The sequence below is a fragment of the Elephantulus edwardii genome, unplaced genomic scaffold, assembly GCF_000299155.1.
Source record: "Elephantulus edwardii isolate Elephantulus edwardi_28Jun2011 unplaced genomic scaffold, EleEdw1.0 scaffold00045, whole genome shotgun sequence".
NCBI classification, from domain to species: Eukaryota; Metazoa; Chordata; class Mammalia; order Macroscelidea; family Macroscelididae; genus Elephantulus; species Elephantulus edwardii.
In genome coordinates, this window is record NW_006399795.1 from 9,563,918 (window position 1) to 9,578,723 (window position 14,806).

Consider the following 14,806-nt stretch of genomic DNA (forward strand, 5'->3'; position numbering starts at 1 on the left):
GACATGTCATTACCAAACACTTTTTCCCAGTCTGTGGCTTCCCTTTTTACCCTGTTGGAGAAGTTTTTGGATGTGCATAGGGATTTGATTCTTAGAAGATCCCATTCATCTATTTTATCTTCTCCTGTTTGTAGGTTTTTCAGGATACTTGGAAGACTGTTTATGTTCTGGATTAGGACTTATAGCATTCTTCCAAGCTTTTCTTTAATGAAAATTATAGTCCTTGGTTTTAGTCCTAGGTCCATGATCCACCTTGAGTTGGTTTTTGTATATGGAGGTGTGGATCTTGTTTGAGTCTTTTACAGATACTTTTTCAATTTTGCCAACACCATTTGTTAAAAAGGCTGTCATTTCCACACTTAACTGATTTCATCTCCTTGTCAAAAATTGGTTGACCATAGATAGATGGGCTGATCTCCGGGTTCTCAATTCTATCCCATTGATCTATGTGTCTCTCATTGTACCAGTAAGTACCATGCTGTCTTAACCATTGTGTGGTGATTTTTAACCCCAGTAGGAAACAGGCCGAGGTCCTTTGCTCAGAGATAGTGCCAGTGGTATCACTTTGAACGTGTCAGCCATCGCTGTCATCTTTGAATTGTTGTTGTTGTTAGTTGCTGTCTAGTTGACTATGAATCATAGCAACCCTATGAACAGTGTATCTGAACCTTGTTCTATCCTGTGCTATCTTCACACTTTCTGACACTCTAGAGCCCATTCCAGCAGTTACCATGCCAATCCACCTGGTCGAGAGTCTTCCTGTCTTTCGCCGACCCTCCACCCTTCCCAGCATCATGTCCCTTTCCAAGGAATAGTCCCTCCTAGCAACATGCCCAGAGTATGTGAGGTACATGAAGCCTAGTAATCCTTGCCTCCAAAGAGCACTCTGGCTGCAGCCTCTAAGCTACAAGTCCCCAGCACAGGACATTTGGTTGCTCTGCAGCGTGTACTCTGCCCTTGTTTCCCTGGGCCTTGACTGAGCGGGTTTGAACTGGTCCAGAGCTCTGCATTGATTATGTTCTTCAAGGAGGCCAACCATTCTTACTCTGTTTTTCCAAATTGTTTTCCATCCGTTAACAGAAACTCATTTCACTACATAATCTCTCAAGTCACTGGGTCAATTTGACTACACATAACTTTTTTTAAATAAAATCACAATGCTCAGCACAGATATCCTTTATAAAAAAATGACATTTTTGAAATGGAACTTTTTCTAAACATCAATGTAGAAATGCAAGTAAAAGCTGGGCAGTGCATCATTCACAGTAACCTAAAAGGAGGAGCAACCCTAGTGCCCACTCAGATGAAAGGGCAGACAGACGTGGTACATCCATACAGTGGATTATTAGCCATCAAAAGAAGTGACTGTCTTTTTTTTTTAAACAGAAACGCCACTCTTTTTTTTTTAAGATAATTTTTATTTATTTATTTATTCTTTTTATGTGTGTACCGTCAAATTGGATCTGACTGCTCCTTCTTCAGCAGAGCATCTCGTGGATTTGAACCACGCACCTCTGGGATTGCAGTGCAGTTTCCTGCCACTAGGCCACCAGAGCTCGCCAAGAAGTGGCTTTCTAAGTGATCCCATGGCCTGGTGGAACCTTGAAAGGATGATGCTGAGTGAAAATAGACAAAAGAGGGCAAATGTTGCCATTTGATGAAATACCTGGAAGAGAGAAATACACAAAGACAGAAAGTGGATTAGTGGTTACCAGGTGCTGGAAGAGGGGCAAATAAGGAGTGATAAAAGGGAAAAAACCATGGGGAAAAAAAGATGTATTCCTTTTAAAATCTAACCACATTATGATAGATGGTGAAGAGATTGAAATTGTTAAGAGCTGTAGTTTACTTGGCTCCACAGTCAACGCTCTTGGTACCAACAGCCAGGAAATCAAGAGAAAAATTGCACTGGGAAAGTCTGCTGTCAGGGACCTCTTCAGAGTACTGCAGAGTAATGATGTCAGTCTGGAGACTAAGGTACATCTGATCCAGGCCATGGTCTTTGCAGTTGCTTGATATGCACCAGAGAGCTGTACAGTGGCTAGAAAGGATAGAAAGAGAATTGACACCTTTGAACTGTGGTGCAGGAAAAGAGTTTTGAATATACCATGGACTGCTAGGTGAACGGACAGGTTTGTCCTGTTGTTGTTATGTGCCATTGAGTCACTTGTGACTCATAGTGACCCTGAAACCTGCTCTATCCTGTGCTAACTTTACTGTCTCTGACACACCTACTCTCATTACCCTAGTCATTGTATCAATCCATCTCTTCGATGGTCTTCCTCTCTTTCTCTTCCTCTCTTTCTCCATCCCTCTGCCCTTCCAAGCATGATATCCCTCTCTAAGGACTGGTCCCTCCTTGCAACATGTCCAAATTATATCAGACAAAGCCTCAGAATCCTTGCCTCCCAGGAGCAGCCTGGCTTCACCCTCTGTAGGACAAACCTATTTGTTATCCTGGAAGTCCATGGTATATTCAACATTCTTCTCCAGCACCACAGCTCACACTAGAGAGGGCATATTGCAAGGAGAGACCAGTCCTTGGAGAGGGACATCATGCTTGGAAGGGTGGAGGGACAGAGAAAGAGAAGGCCATCAATGAGATGGATTGGTTCAGTGACTAGGGTAATGAAGATAGGTGTGCCAGAGACAGTAAAGTTGGTACAGAATAGTGCAGTTTTCAGGGCTATTGTACATAGAGTGACTATGAGTAGCAAGTGACTTGACGGCACATAACAACAATTTTGTTGTTGTTGTTGTTGTTGTATGCTGTTGAATTGGATCCAACTGGCACAGGAGAAGATTGCCCCTCCTTCTCCAATGGAGCATCTGGTGGATTTCAACCATGTACCTTCAGGATTGCAGCATAGCTCCTTGCCACTAAGCCACCAGAGTTCCAATAACAGTGATTCTTAATAACCTCAGAGTCAGTAAGACCCCCATTCAAATGATGCTATGAAATAAAATGTGGCAAAGAAAGCTGAAAGAAAGCAGGCCACAGTTTGTTGAAGTATGCATGAGAGTGGCATCCCCTGGCCATCTGCCTCCTTGTTTGCTGATGGCCCCAGGCTCTTCCCTGGTGTCCTGGGCGCACAGACATGGGGTAAAATTCCCCCTGGCAGCTGGGAGATGTGGCAGGACTTCTGTTTTAGTCTCTTTACTGTTCATATGTTCCAGTTTGTTTTTGCAGTGCGGACATGAATCTTTTCATACTCTGTTGTCTGATACCAAGTGGCTCTGCCTATTATATCAGTATTTTACCTGTGTGCTGACGCTAGCGACAGACGTGATCTCCGGTGTTTTATTTATGGTTTGGATAATGCTTTGGGGACCTGAGTAAGGGAACAGCTGATTGTGCAGCTCTTCTTATTATGAAGAATATCTCTCATTACAGGGCCTTGTTTTGCTGCATTCTCACACGGTCTGGTTTGAGCCCTTATTATAAAATTGCCATTCTGAAGCTTTTGCCTCTCTCTCTCTCTCTCTTGCTCTCTCTCTCTCACTTGTTCCTGCTCTCTGTAAAGAATATTTATCCCATTTAACTTTAGGATTTTTATACCACCTGTTTAACTTTCTTTTAAAGTATTTAAGCCATATTTTGGTCTTTTCAAAGTCTGACTATCGTGAGGACCCAGATACACCAAATACTGCCAGTTTTCACAAGGAACACTACTAGTGAATCAGCATTTTTGTTGGTCTCTTGAGCAGACCAACTCGTTGTTTTTGGATGATGTCCCACACATTGGTACATGTTTAGCAATGTCCCATAAGATGCTAATAGCACCCCACCATTTGTGACAACCCATGACTGTCTCCATTACTGCCAGCTATTTCCTGGGGGCATAGTTGTTCCTAGTTGAGAACCACTGCTCTAAGTAGATGTAGTTAAATAGAACTACACGCACACTCGATTCACTTGCCTGTACTAAAAAAAAAAAATCTCTTTACTCATTTGCCTCTGTGACATCATGGTTCCAACATCCATGCAGTTAGATGGACTGGGGAGCTGGGCATCATTGATACCTTTGCCTACTTTCTACCCTTCTCTCCTAGTTAGTTCTTTATGTCATTTACTCACTCAATTAATCTTCATTGAGCACCTACATGCAGTCTACGAAAAAGAACCCCATTCTCAGGGAGTATTTGAACGGGAGAGATAGTATGTAAGGGGAAAAATCCCATAAACATGGAATTATAAATATTTAGTAATTTTTGACTAAGAAGATCTTAGGATTCAAATTATTATGATTCTATTTCACTGCTATTTGTTGCAAATCTAAGTAGTCTACAAGGGGGAAGTTTTCTTTCTTAAAATGCCTCCTACTTGAGAGTAAATAATCATCTTTAAAAACAATTTACCTTATGGGCAGGGAGAAAAGTGCAGTAATGAATGACTGGAAATCCTAAGTCTCTGAAAACTTTCATTAAAATTAATAAAAAAAATTTACCTTCCTAGAGGCAATCACTCTTGTGACTTGAAAGAAAGACAAAACAATAAATAGTCACTACTAAACCAATCTCAAGTTAGAGTATTTACTTTTATTTTCTAAACTATATACATCTAGTGTTAATTCTTGGGTCATCTGTTTTAAATATTATATACTAGTTGCCTGTAATAATAGATGAGAAATGAGCTTTTTCCTACATTCTTTCCTTTTTTAAAACAAAAAAAAACCCCACTTCTTTCCCTTGGATTTAGGAAAAATTGTGAGAAGTACATAGCAGAACAGGATAACTAAATCCTGTCCCTCTAATAAAAACTCAGACTCAGTTCTATCAAGTTGGACCTGACTCGTCGCTGATCAATCAGCAACAACATGGGCAATATATTGAATAACCCAGAAAACATCAAAAGAAGATGGAGGGAATATACAGAACCACTGTACCAAAAAGAAGTGACTGACACTGAAAAATTTCAGGAAGTACCATATGAGCAGGAGCCAATGATAATGAAGGAGGAAGTGGAAGCTGCATTGAAGGCATTGGCAAAAAAGAAGGCCCCAGGAAACAATGGGATACCAGTTGACTTGTTTCATTTAACAGATGCAGCCCTGGATGCGCTCACTGGTCTGCGCCAGGAAATTTAGATGACAGCTGCCTGACTGATTGACTGGAAGAAATCCATATTTGTTCCCATTCCCAAGAAAGAACATACAACACAGTGTGGAAAATTTTGAATAATATCATTAATATCACATGCAAGCAAAATACTGCTGAACATCATTAAAAATGCCTACAACAGTACATGATAGGGGACTAACAAGTTCAAGCTGGATTTCGAAGAGGATACCATTGCTGATGTCAGATGGATCCTGACTGAAAGCAAAGAATTATCTACTGTGCTTTGTTGACTGTGCAGAAACATTTAACTGTGTGGATCACAATAAATTATGGCTAACACTGAAAAGAATGGGAATCCTAGAACACTTAATTGTGCTCATGCAAAACCTATTCCTAGACCAACAGACTGTTGTGCAGACAGAGCAAGGGAACAAACTCTACATGGTTTAAAATTAAAAAGGGAATGCATTAGGATTGTATCCTTTCTCCATACCTATTCAGTCTGTATGCTGAGCAGATTGTTTGAGAAACTGGACTCTGTGAAGAATGTGGCATCAGAACTGGAGGAAGACTCATCAGTAACCTACGTTATGCAGGTGATACCTTACTTGTTGAAAGTGAAAAAGACTTGAAGTGCTTGTTGCAGAAGATCAAAGACTCTAGGTTTTAATATGGATTACATCTCAACATCAAGAAAATAGAAATTGTCACTACTGGACCAATAGGCAACATCAAGATAGATGAAGGACAATGACTTCGTCTTACTTGGATCTGCAATCAGTACACTTCATATCAGCAGTCTGGAGGTCAGGAGACATTGACCTCTCCAAATAATTGAGAAACAATGATGTCAGTTTAAGGACTAAGATGCACCTGATTCAGGCCATGGTCTTTTCAATCACTTGCTATGCATCTGAGAGCTCACAATGAATAAGGATGACAGAATGGATACCTTTGAGTCATGGTGTTGGAGAAGAGTGTTGTATATCCTACAGATTGCCAAAAGAATGAACAGATATGTCTTAGAGAAGGTCCAGACAGAGTGCCCCTTGGAAGCAAGGATGGTGAAGCTTCGTCTCATGCTATTGGGCATGCTATTAGGAGAGGCTGTCCCATGGAGAAGGACATCATGCTTGGAAAGGTGGAGGGGTGACGGAGAGGAAGACCCTCAACCAGGTGGATGCATGCAGTGACTACGGCACTGTGCTTGAGTGTGTCAGAGATTGTAGGGATGGCACAGGACAGGACAGGGTTCAGAGCTTTTGTTCATAGGGTCTCTGTGTATTATACTCGATTCTATGACACCTAACAACAACAACAACAGCAGCAATAATAAAAGATGACAAAATATATAACAAACTAGAAATAAAAGGATAGTGTCAAAAACTCTTTAGTGAGCATCAACCTTAATGGTGAATGATTGGTGATTTTCTCCTCAGCTAAGAATCTCTGCTCTCATCATTCAGCATCCTGTTCAACATTTGTTATAGTCAGGGTAATAGTGAAGAAAAGAAAATAAAAGACATACAGATTGGAACGGAAGAAATATTATTTCCCTGTTCACAGACAATATAGTTGTCTATGTATGTAATCCCCAGGAATCTACCAAAAAAATACCTCTGAAATGAATATGTGAGTTTAATGAGACTATAGGATATGAGATTGAGAAAGGATAATCAATCAAATTTCTAAATACTAGCAGTGACCAGTTGGAAAACAAGATAAAAATACCATTTACAAACTCTCCACCTTGATGAAATCTAATGAAGTCTGTACAGGATCTGTGTGCTGACAACTATATACAGTCCCTTTTCCGAATGTTTTTATTCTTTTTGTACTTAATTTTACGTGGAATGAAACTCAGCCTGAATAATGGAGAGACATGTATCTTAGGGACTGGAAGCATAGTCAAAGTGTCTGTTCTCTCCAGATCGATCTATGTATAATTTAATGCAATTCCAATCTAAATTCCAACAGAATTTATACATATATTTTTATTGAATATAGACAAAAGTTATTCTAAAATTTATATATAAAGGTATAGGAACCAGAAGAGCTAAAAGCAATTTTTAAAAGAATATTAAAATTGGAAGAATCACAGTATCCAATTTTAAAACTTGAAAGCTATTGTAACCAGTACAGAGTGATCTTGTTGAAGGAATTGGTGCATAGATGAAAAGAATAGAGAATTTATAAATAAATGATACAAACATGGCAGCTGATATTTGAAACGTTGCAAAGGCAATTCAATAGAGAAAGGAAAAATTTTCAATAGATTGTGCTGAAACAATTTGGCACTCCCATCTATCTTCCCCCAAAATGAACTATGACCTAAACATTATACTCTATTGAAAGATTGACTCAACATGAATATATATCTAAATATGAAACAAAACTTTTAACCCTAAGAAGGAAATAGGGGAAAACCTTTAAGCCTAACTTGGGCGAAGCAAAAAAAAATTTTTTTTTAGCTATGATACCAAAAACATGATTTGTAAGAGCAAATACTGATAAATTGGACTTCATCAAATGGATGCTTTTCCCCCCCTTTGAGAGAGATACAGTTGTTGTTATTATGTGCTGTCGAGTCACTCGCAACTCATAGAGAACCTATGTACAACAGCCCTAAACTCTGCTCTGTCCTGTGCCAATTGCACTGTCCTGATAACCCCAGTCACTGAATCAATCCATCTCATAGAGGGCCTTCCCCTCCTGAGCTGTCCCTCCACCCTCCCAAACATGATGTCCCTCTCCAAGGACTGGTCTCTCCTTAAAACATGTCCAAAGTATGTTAGATGGAGCCTCAGAATCTTTGCCTCCAAGGAACCACCTGGTTTAACCCTTTGCAGGACAAATCTGTTTGTTTTCCTGGCAGTCCATGGTATTCTCAATACTCTTCTCCAGCACCACAGCTCAAAGGCATCAACTCTCCTTCTATCCTCCTTGGTCATTGTCCAACTCTCTGATGCATAACAAGTGATTGCAAAGACCATGGCCTGTATCAGAAACACCTTAGTCTCCAGAGAGACACCATTGCTCTTCAGTACTTTGGAGAGGTCCCTAACAGCAGACTTTCCCATGGCAATGTGCCTTTTAATTTCCTGGCTACTGGTGCCGAGAGTGTTGACTGTGGAGACAAGCAAACTAGGAGCTTGAGAAGACTGGAGAAATTATGTACAAATCTCACATCTGACACTTCACCAAAAGAGGATAGCACATAGTTATTGCAAGAGATAAGCACACACAAAGCTATCATTTGCCTTTAGGGAAGAACAAATGAAAATAATGAAATACCGCCGCATTTGAATGGCAAATAAAAAAAATAATGTTAATAACCATGTGTTGGCAAGGGTGTAGCGAAAAACTAGACCACTTATATATTCCTGGCACAGGATAGGGCAAGGTTCATAGGGTCACTGTGAGTCGTAGTTGAGTTATCAGCACCTAAGAACAAACAACGCAATTAAAAAGTGATAGTGAATTGTTCTGGAAAAAATAGTTCTTCAATTCTAATAAAATTAAATACGTACTTATCATATTTGCCAGCAGTCCTACTCCTGGGTGCTGTATTTTTGTAACTGATGCATCCACCCATATAACATGATCTATTTAGGAAAGTAATGACTGACAGAGATAAAAATGTATAGTACATGTTTTATTTGTGTAAGATACAATATGTACTCTGAAGAGAAATGAAATCTTAGATTCACACAAAGTGTGCACATTCCTGTAATATAGCAGCTGCAGGTAAAACCTCCAGCTCCTGGGTTGTGTCATTTGTATTTGAGCACTATCTAACCTAAAGGTTGGTGGTGACAACCTATCCAGCAGTACTGCAGAAGAAAGACCTGGCAGTCTTCTTCCATAAAGATTATAGCCACAAAGTGCTATGGAGCACAGTTCTACCCTGTAATACGTGAGGGTTATCCTGGATTGGAATTGACTGAATGCAATGTTTAAAAAAGAATATGTTTGCTTATAATCACTTGAGTTGCAAACAACCCAGAAATTCTCAAATGGATGAATGGACAAACTCTGGTAATCGATAGAATAGAATTCTACCCAACCATAAAAAGGAATAGTAAAGAGAGCGTAGGCAGCATGGGAATGGCCAAGTCTGACCTCCACTAACTCCACAAGGGGAAACAATCCTTATTGACAACATCCACATCACAAAATCAGTTCCACAAGGTCAGATATGCCTCACACTCCTCTGCTTGTTCTGCTGAGCTTAACACTAGCCCAGGGCTCTTGCCACTCTACTCTTGTGTCCAGAATCTGTTGCAATAGTTACACAGATCTCACAGAACCATGCTCATGATTATGGAGTTTATTAGGAAAGTTAACAGGTTACAATTTAGATTGGCACCAGGATGCAGTTCCTGTCAGGACAGCTTCTCAAGCATGCTCACAAGTCTGCCGATTATTGACATTCCATCCCTACCTCACCCTCCGCCCCGAGTGCTCCTGAAAGCTCAGGGTGGAGGCCTCTGGCTCTGGCTCTCTGGAGCAACAGTCTCAAGTTCATTCTGTCTCATGTCAGTCTGGTTCTCCACTGTGACTGCTGGTGTTCTCATGTATGCCCTGCTCTGACTGATCTCGGCTTCTTCTTCCTTGCTGGTACTGAGATTCCCAAGTTGTGAGGCTGAACCTGCTCAATTTAAACCTGGTGAAATGGCAAAACCGATCCGTCCCCTTTTGGATAGACTATACACTATTTGCATGTTCCTGCCCCGCCATGTATTGAAAGTCAAAGGCTTGAGGAAGCCTTTTTGAACTGTAAGCCCACCACAGCACAGGAATGAACTGTTTGATGTGTGCAGCGACTTGGACACATCGCATTCACATTGAGCTGAGTGAAACAAGCCAGCCTCAAACCCCTTCTAAATGACATGAGTCCATTTATACGGCATTTTCCAAAAAACAAGAATATGACAGAGAACAGATAGTTATTGCTAGGGTTAGTGTTGGGGAAGAATATAAAGGGAATAGCCTATGGGAATGTTTTGGGGTGATGAAGCTGTTCTATATACTTATAATACTACATGAATTGATGCATGCATTAACTTATAGTCAGTTTTACGCCGGTTAACTAATAAAAAACTTTCAAACTGGAGACATGCCATATTTTCATTCTTTGGGAAGGGTCATAATAATATGGCTTTCTGAAATTTTATGGACATAAGACTTTTATGGACATAAGATTTCCCCTAGACTTTGTTTCAGGGCTGAAAGATTGTTCCTGGTGGAATGATTTTGATATAACACTGATTAAGGAGTTTGCAGGCTCCCTTTACTGGATGTCACTTGGCCTCACTCTGGTGCATTGCAGGTGAAGAAGGTGGAGTCCGGAACGGTGCGGTTCCAGTACTCGCTCGGCCTGGAAGAACATTTGGAGACGTCTTCAGAGCAGACCACCAGTATCAGAGCAGAAGTGCAGCAGCCCTCCAAGAAACCACCCACATCCCCTTCAAGTAAGTGTTTGCAGAGAGCTCCCTTCTCCGGCACACAGCATGACTTCCATCTGTTCCTAGGGAAGGATGCTCAGTCCAGTATGGTGATCATCAAACTTGCAGGATAATTGCCACAGATTGCTTTAATTGGAATCAGTTAACGGAGCTTTTGCTTAATATTGAGATGTCGAGTTGGTTGCAAGCAGCAAAGCCTGCCAGCAGAACTCCAGCCCGTGGGTGGTGACATATTCCATATGCATGTAGGTGGTTACAGAACCGCTGCTGGTTATTAGTTTAGTGTCTAGTTGGCCGGCTCTGCCTCCACAATGGCCAGTACTAGTGCCTCTTAGTTTATACCAAAAACCAAAGCCTGTTGCCTCAAGTCTCTTTTGACTCATAATAACCTATAGGACAGAGTAGAAGTGCCCATACAGTTTCCACAGCTGCAGCCTTTACAGACGGCATTTTTATCCCATGGAGCCGCTTGAGGACTTGAACAACTGACCTTTTGGTTAGCAGCTATGAAGGGTATTTTCATTCTTTGTTTATATCTACTTTAAAAACCCCAACTCTTTTCTGTCAATTTCAAATCATAGTGACCCTACAGGGCAGAGTAGAACTTTCCCATCGTTTTTCCAAGGCCGCAGGTAGATCTTTCTGGAAGCAGACTGACTGCCACATCTTTCTACTGAGGGGTGGGTGGTGAGTTTGAGCCACTACCTTGAAGTTAATAGTTGAGTACTTAACCACCCTGCCACGAGTTTATGCCTAAGGACTGCCAGGACTGATATCTGGGCAGAGAATTTCATCTATGTTGAAAGGAAGAGTGTGAAAGAGGGTATTTGAGAAATTCACCCTGATTGAGTTTTGAGCCTTTGGCTCTGAGTTGCTGGGGACTTAGCCAGCTGAAAAAATATTCTGGAAACCTTAGATGGCAGGCACTTAATCTCTTCTGCCTCCCAGTTCCAGACAGAAAGGCAAGACATGAGCCAGTGTAAGGCCCTTCTCAGGAGGAATTCAGTACCTATCCACCCTCCCTGGAGCTCCCTTCTGGCAAATAAAGTGCAGGCCCAAGGAGGACTTTTCTTTCCTTTTTGCCAGTTTTTCTTATTGGTGTTCCCACAGGCTGGTAGGCTGGTATTAAGACACTTGTGATTCTGTACTGTTGTGAATGGCATTGTTCTGAGTTCATCTATGGGAGATAATTTTGTCATATTTGATTTTCCAGTTGGAGAGATCAGAACACTTCTCTCTTTGACTTGAAACTTTATTTTCATGATCACCCTGGATTTTGTGATAGATCTATACCTATTTGGATAACAAAACCTTATTGACTGCTTTCCCACAAATAGTGACAAATCATGTCACCAACTATTTTGTTCCTTTTCGAAAAGACAATCTATTTGGTGGTTTTCAGTTTTTTAGCATTGTACTTACTGGGTTGTTGAACACTGGCAAGGAACACATTTGTATGTTAATAGTCACATTTTCTATAAGTGCTGTTGGAATGTACAGCACCATTTGTACTTGAGAGACTTCCAGAATATCTGCCAGAATCCTTCACAGTGGTGGGTGGGAGGCATGGGTTGTTTTTTTTCCCCCCATCACAGTCAGTTTAGAATAAATTTCCAAATGTATCTGATGAAGTTGAAAACATTACAAGCATAAAATCCATAATTAAAAATTTTACAAGGGAAAAGACTAGACTTACTGGTATCATAGAGGTTAATGAACCCTTAAGACTATGATCCATTGACCCTTCAACCCTGGAACTGAACCGCCACCAACACCCACCCCCGATCGACTTGCCGCCAAACAATAAGTAGGTCTGTAGAGCCAATAGGGGAGCTCTGGTGGCTTGGTCGGAAGGAGTTGCATTAGCATCCAAAAGGCACTCAGTTCAAATTTACCAGCTGCTCCTCTAGAGAATGATGTCGTTTCCGATTCATAGAGACCCATGTACAGGAGATCCAAACCCTGCCCAGTCCCGTGCCATCCTCACAGGCTCTCGCTGTAGTTAAGCCCCCTGCTGCAGTCACAGTGCCAGTCCATCTTGTTGAGGTATCTTCCTATCCCTCTCTGACTCTCTAAGCATAAGGCCTTTTCCAAAGTACTGGGCCCTCCTGACAACAGGCCCAAAGGATGAAGTCTCACCATCATTGCTTCCAAGGAGCAGTCGGGCACCACTTCTTCCAAGACAGCTTTGTTTGTTCTTTTGGCAGTGCATGGTATATTCAGTACCCTTTGCCCACACTGCAATTCAAAGGAGCATTGATTCTTTCTCAGTCTTCCTTTTTTTTTTTTTTCTAACTTCCACATATACGTGAATCAGTGGAAAAGAACATGGCCTAGATCAGGTGCATCTTAGTCTTTTAAGTGATATCCTTGGACTTTAGTACCTTAAAGAGATCCTTGACAGCAGATGTGCCCAGTGCACTATGTCATTTCTTGACTACTGATTTTGTGGATATTGGTTGTGGATTTAAGTAACAATGAAATCTTTTAACAACTTCCATCTTTTATCTGTTTATCATGATGTCTGTTGGTCCAGCTGTCAGGACTTTTGTTTTCTTTGATTTTGGAGTGTGAGCCATACTGAAGGATGTAGTCTTTAATCTTCTTCACTAAGTGTTTCAAGTCCTCACTTTCATCAAGGAAGGTTATGTCATCTGCATATTATAGGTTGTTGACGAGTCTTTCTCCAGTTCAGGTCCACATTCTTTTCCATCTAGTCCACGTTCTCATAATATTTTCTAGCATGCATATAGAGTAAGCATGATGAAGGGGCACCCTGATGGACACCTTTCCTGATCTTAAACCATGCTGTATCTCCTGCATGGTTGGTTGTACAAAATTCTGTCATGCAGTCTCTGGCCTCATTACTGTCATCATGGTCACATTTTCCAACTGCCAGTCCTTCTTAGTTTCCAGTCTTTTGTTCCAATCACTAGTTATTTTTAAAGCATTTTGATTTACATTTGTTCAGTTTCAGACTACAGAAGTAGAAATCCTCATTTTCTTCATGTTTGTCTATAATGGTTGATGTGTATATTTGAATAAAGGTCATATTGCCAGATCTTCCTTGTGTTGGTATGAATGTTAATCCCATCACTGATAGCATTGTACTTCAGGATAGATTTTGAAATGTTCTTTCAGTTTGTCATTGCCAACACAGTCGACCATGGGATTGTCAGGTTCAAAATGGCCAATGTCAGATACCTCTTCTTTTTGTGGTGTACATTGAGCTGGAACTCACCCATAGCTGACCCTTCGGTGAGTTTTCAGAGGGACTAAGTTACACAAAAGGAGACGCTCCACCCTTCTTCCGTGGGACACCTGGTGGATTTGAATGGTATACCTTCGCATTGGCAATACAGTTCCTTACCACCAAGCCACCAGCACTCCCTAGGTACCTCATAGAATATCAATGTTTGGGAATTCTGTTTAATTTTTTTGACAACATCCAGTTTTCCTAGATTCATCTTTGTACATTTTGTCTTCCAATTATTAATTGATGTTTGTGGCAGTTTCTCTTCATTTTGAGGCTTCAACAAATGGAAATCTGTTGTAGGGTGAAAGTTTTATTCCTTTCTTTTTTTAAAAAGTACATTCATGTACCTTGTGTTTCACACATTCCTTCATTCACATTGCATTTCATACAATCATTCCCATGCTTTGTTTTATAAAATTAATCGTCATCGATCTATGCCCACTATAACCCCTTTCCAGGTCATCAGTGGATTTTTCCTGATTCCTTCACTCCCTCCCTCCACCCACCAAATTCTGTGGCCCCATGCTTTTCCCCTTCCCCACTCCCAGAAGCACCCTGTTCTCTCCTCCTCTTCCTTTGGACCCTTGTACATGTCCTGCTAGTCATTCTTCTGTTTTTCCAATAATAGTCTTATGCAGTATTTTTCCTTATGAGACTGAGTTAGTTCATTCAGCATAATGTTCTCCTCATCTCTACAAAATTATATAATTTTTAAAAAATTGTTGCTCTTGAGTGCTGCATAGTATTCCATTGTGTGAATGTACCACCATTTCTCAATTCATTTATTTGTTGATGGACATTTGAGCTCTTTTCATGTTCTTAAGATTGTTAATAATTCTGCTGTGAACATTGGTATACTAACCTCTGTTTCAATTCTATTTTACTTGAGGTATATTCCTAACAGTGGATTAGCTGAATCATGGAATTTCTTTTTTTTTTTTTCTTTTCTATAATTATATTTTATTAATTTTCATAAACATTTACAGAGATTTTGGGCTTCCACTCATTGTTGCACTATTCT

General features: G+C 40.6%; 1 protein-coding gene across 1 annotated transcript in view; it reads left to right on the forward strand.

Annotated features, from left to right (window-relative positions):
- NPHP4 (nephronophthisis 4) overlaps positions 1–14,806 on the forward strand; it is a 173,862-nt gene that overhangs the window by 68,085 nt on the left and 90,971 nt on the right. The window contains 1 exon segment of the mRNA XM_006885804.1: positions 10,394–10,535. Within this exon segment, the coding sequence (XP_006885866.1) occupies positions 10,394–10,535 (142 nt within the window).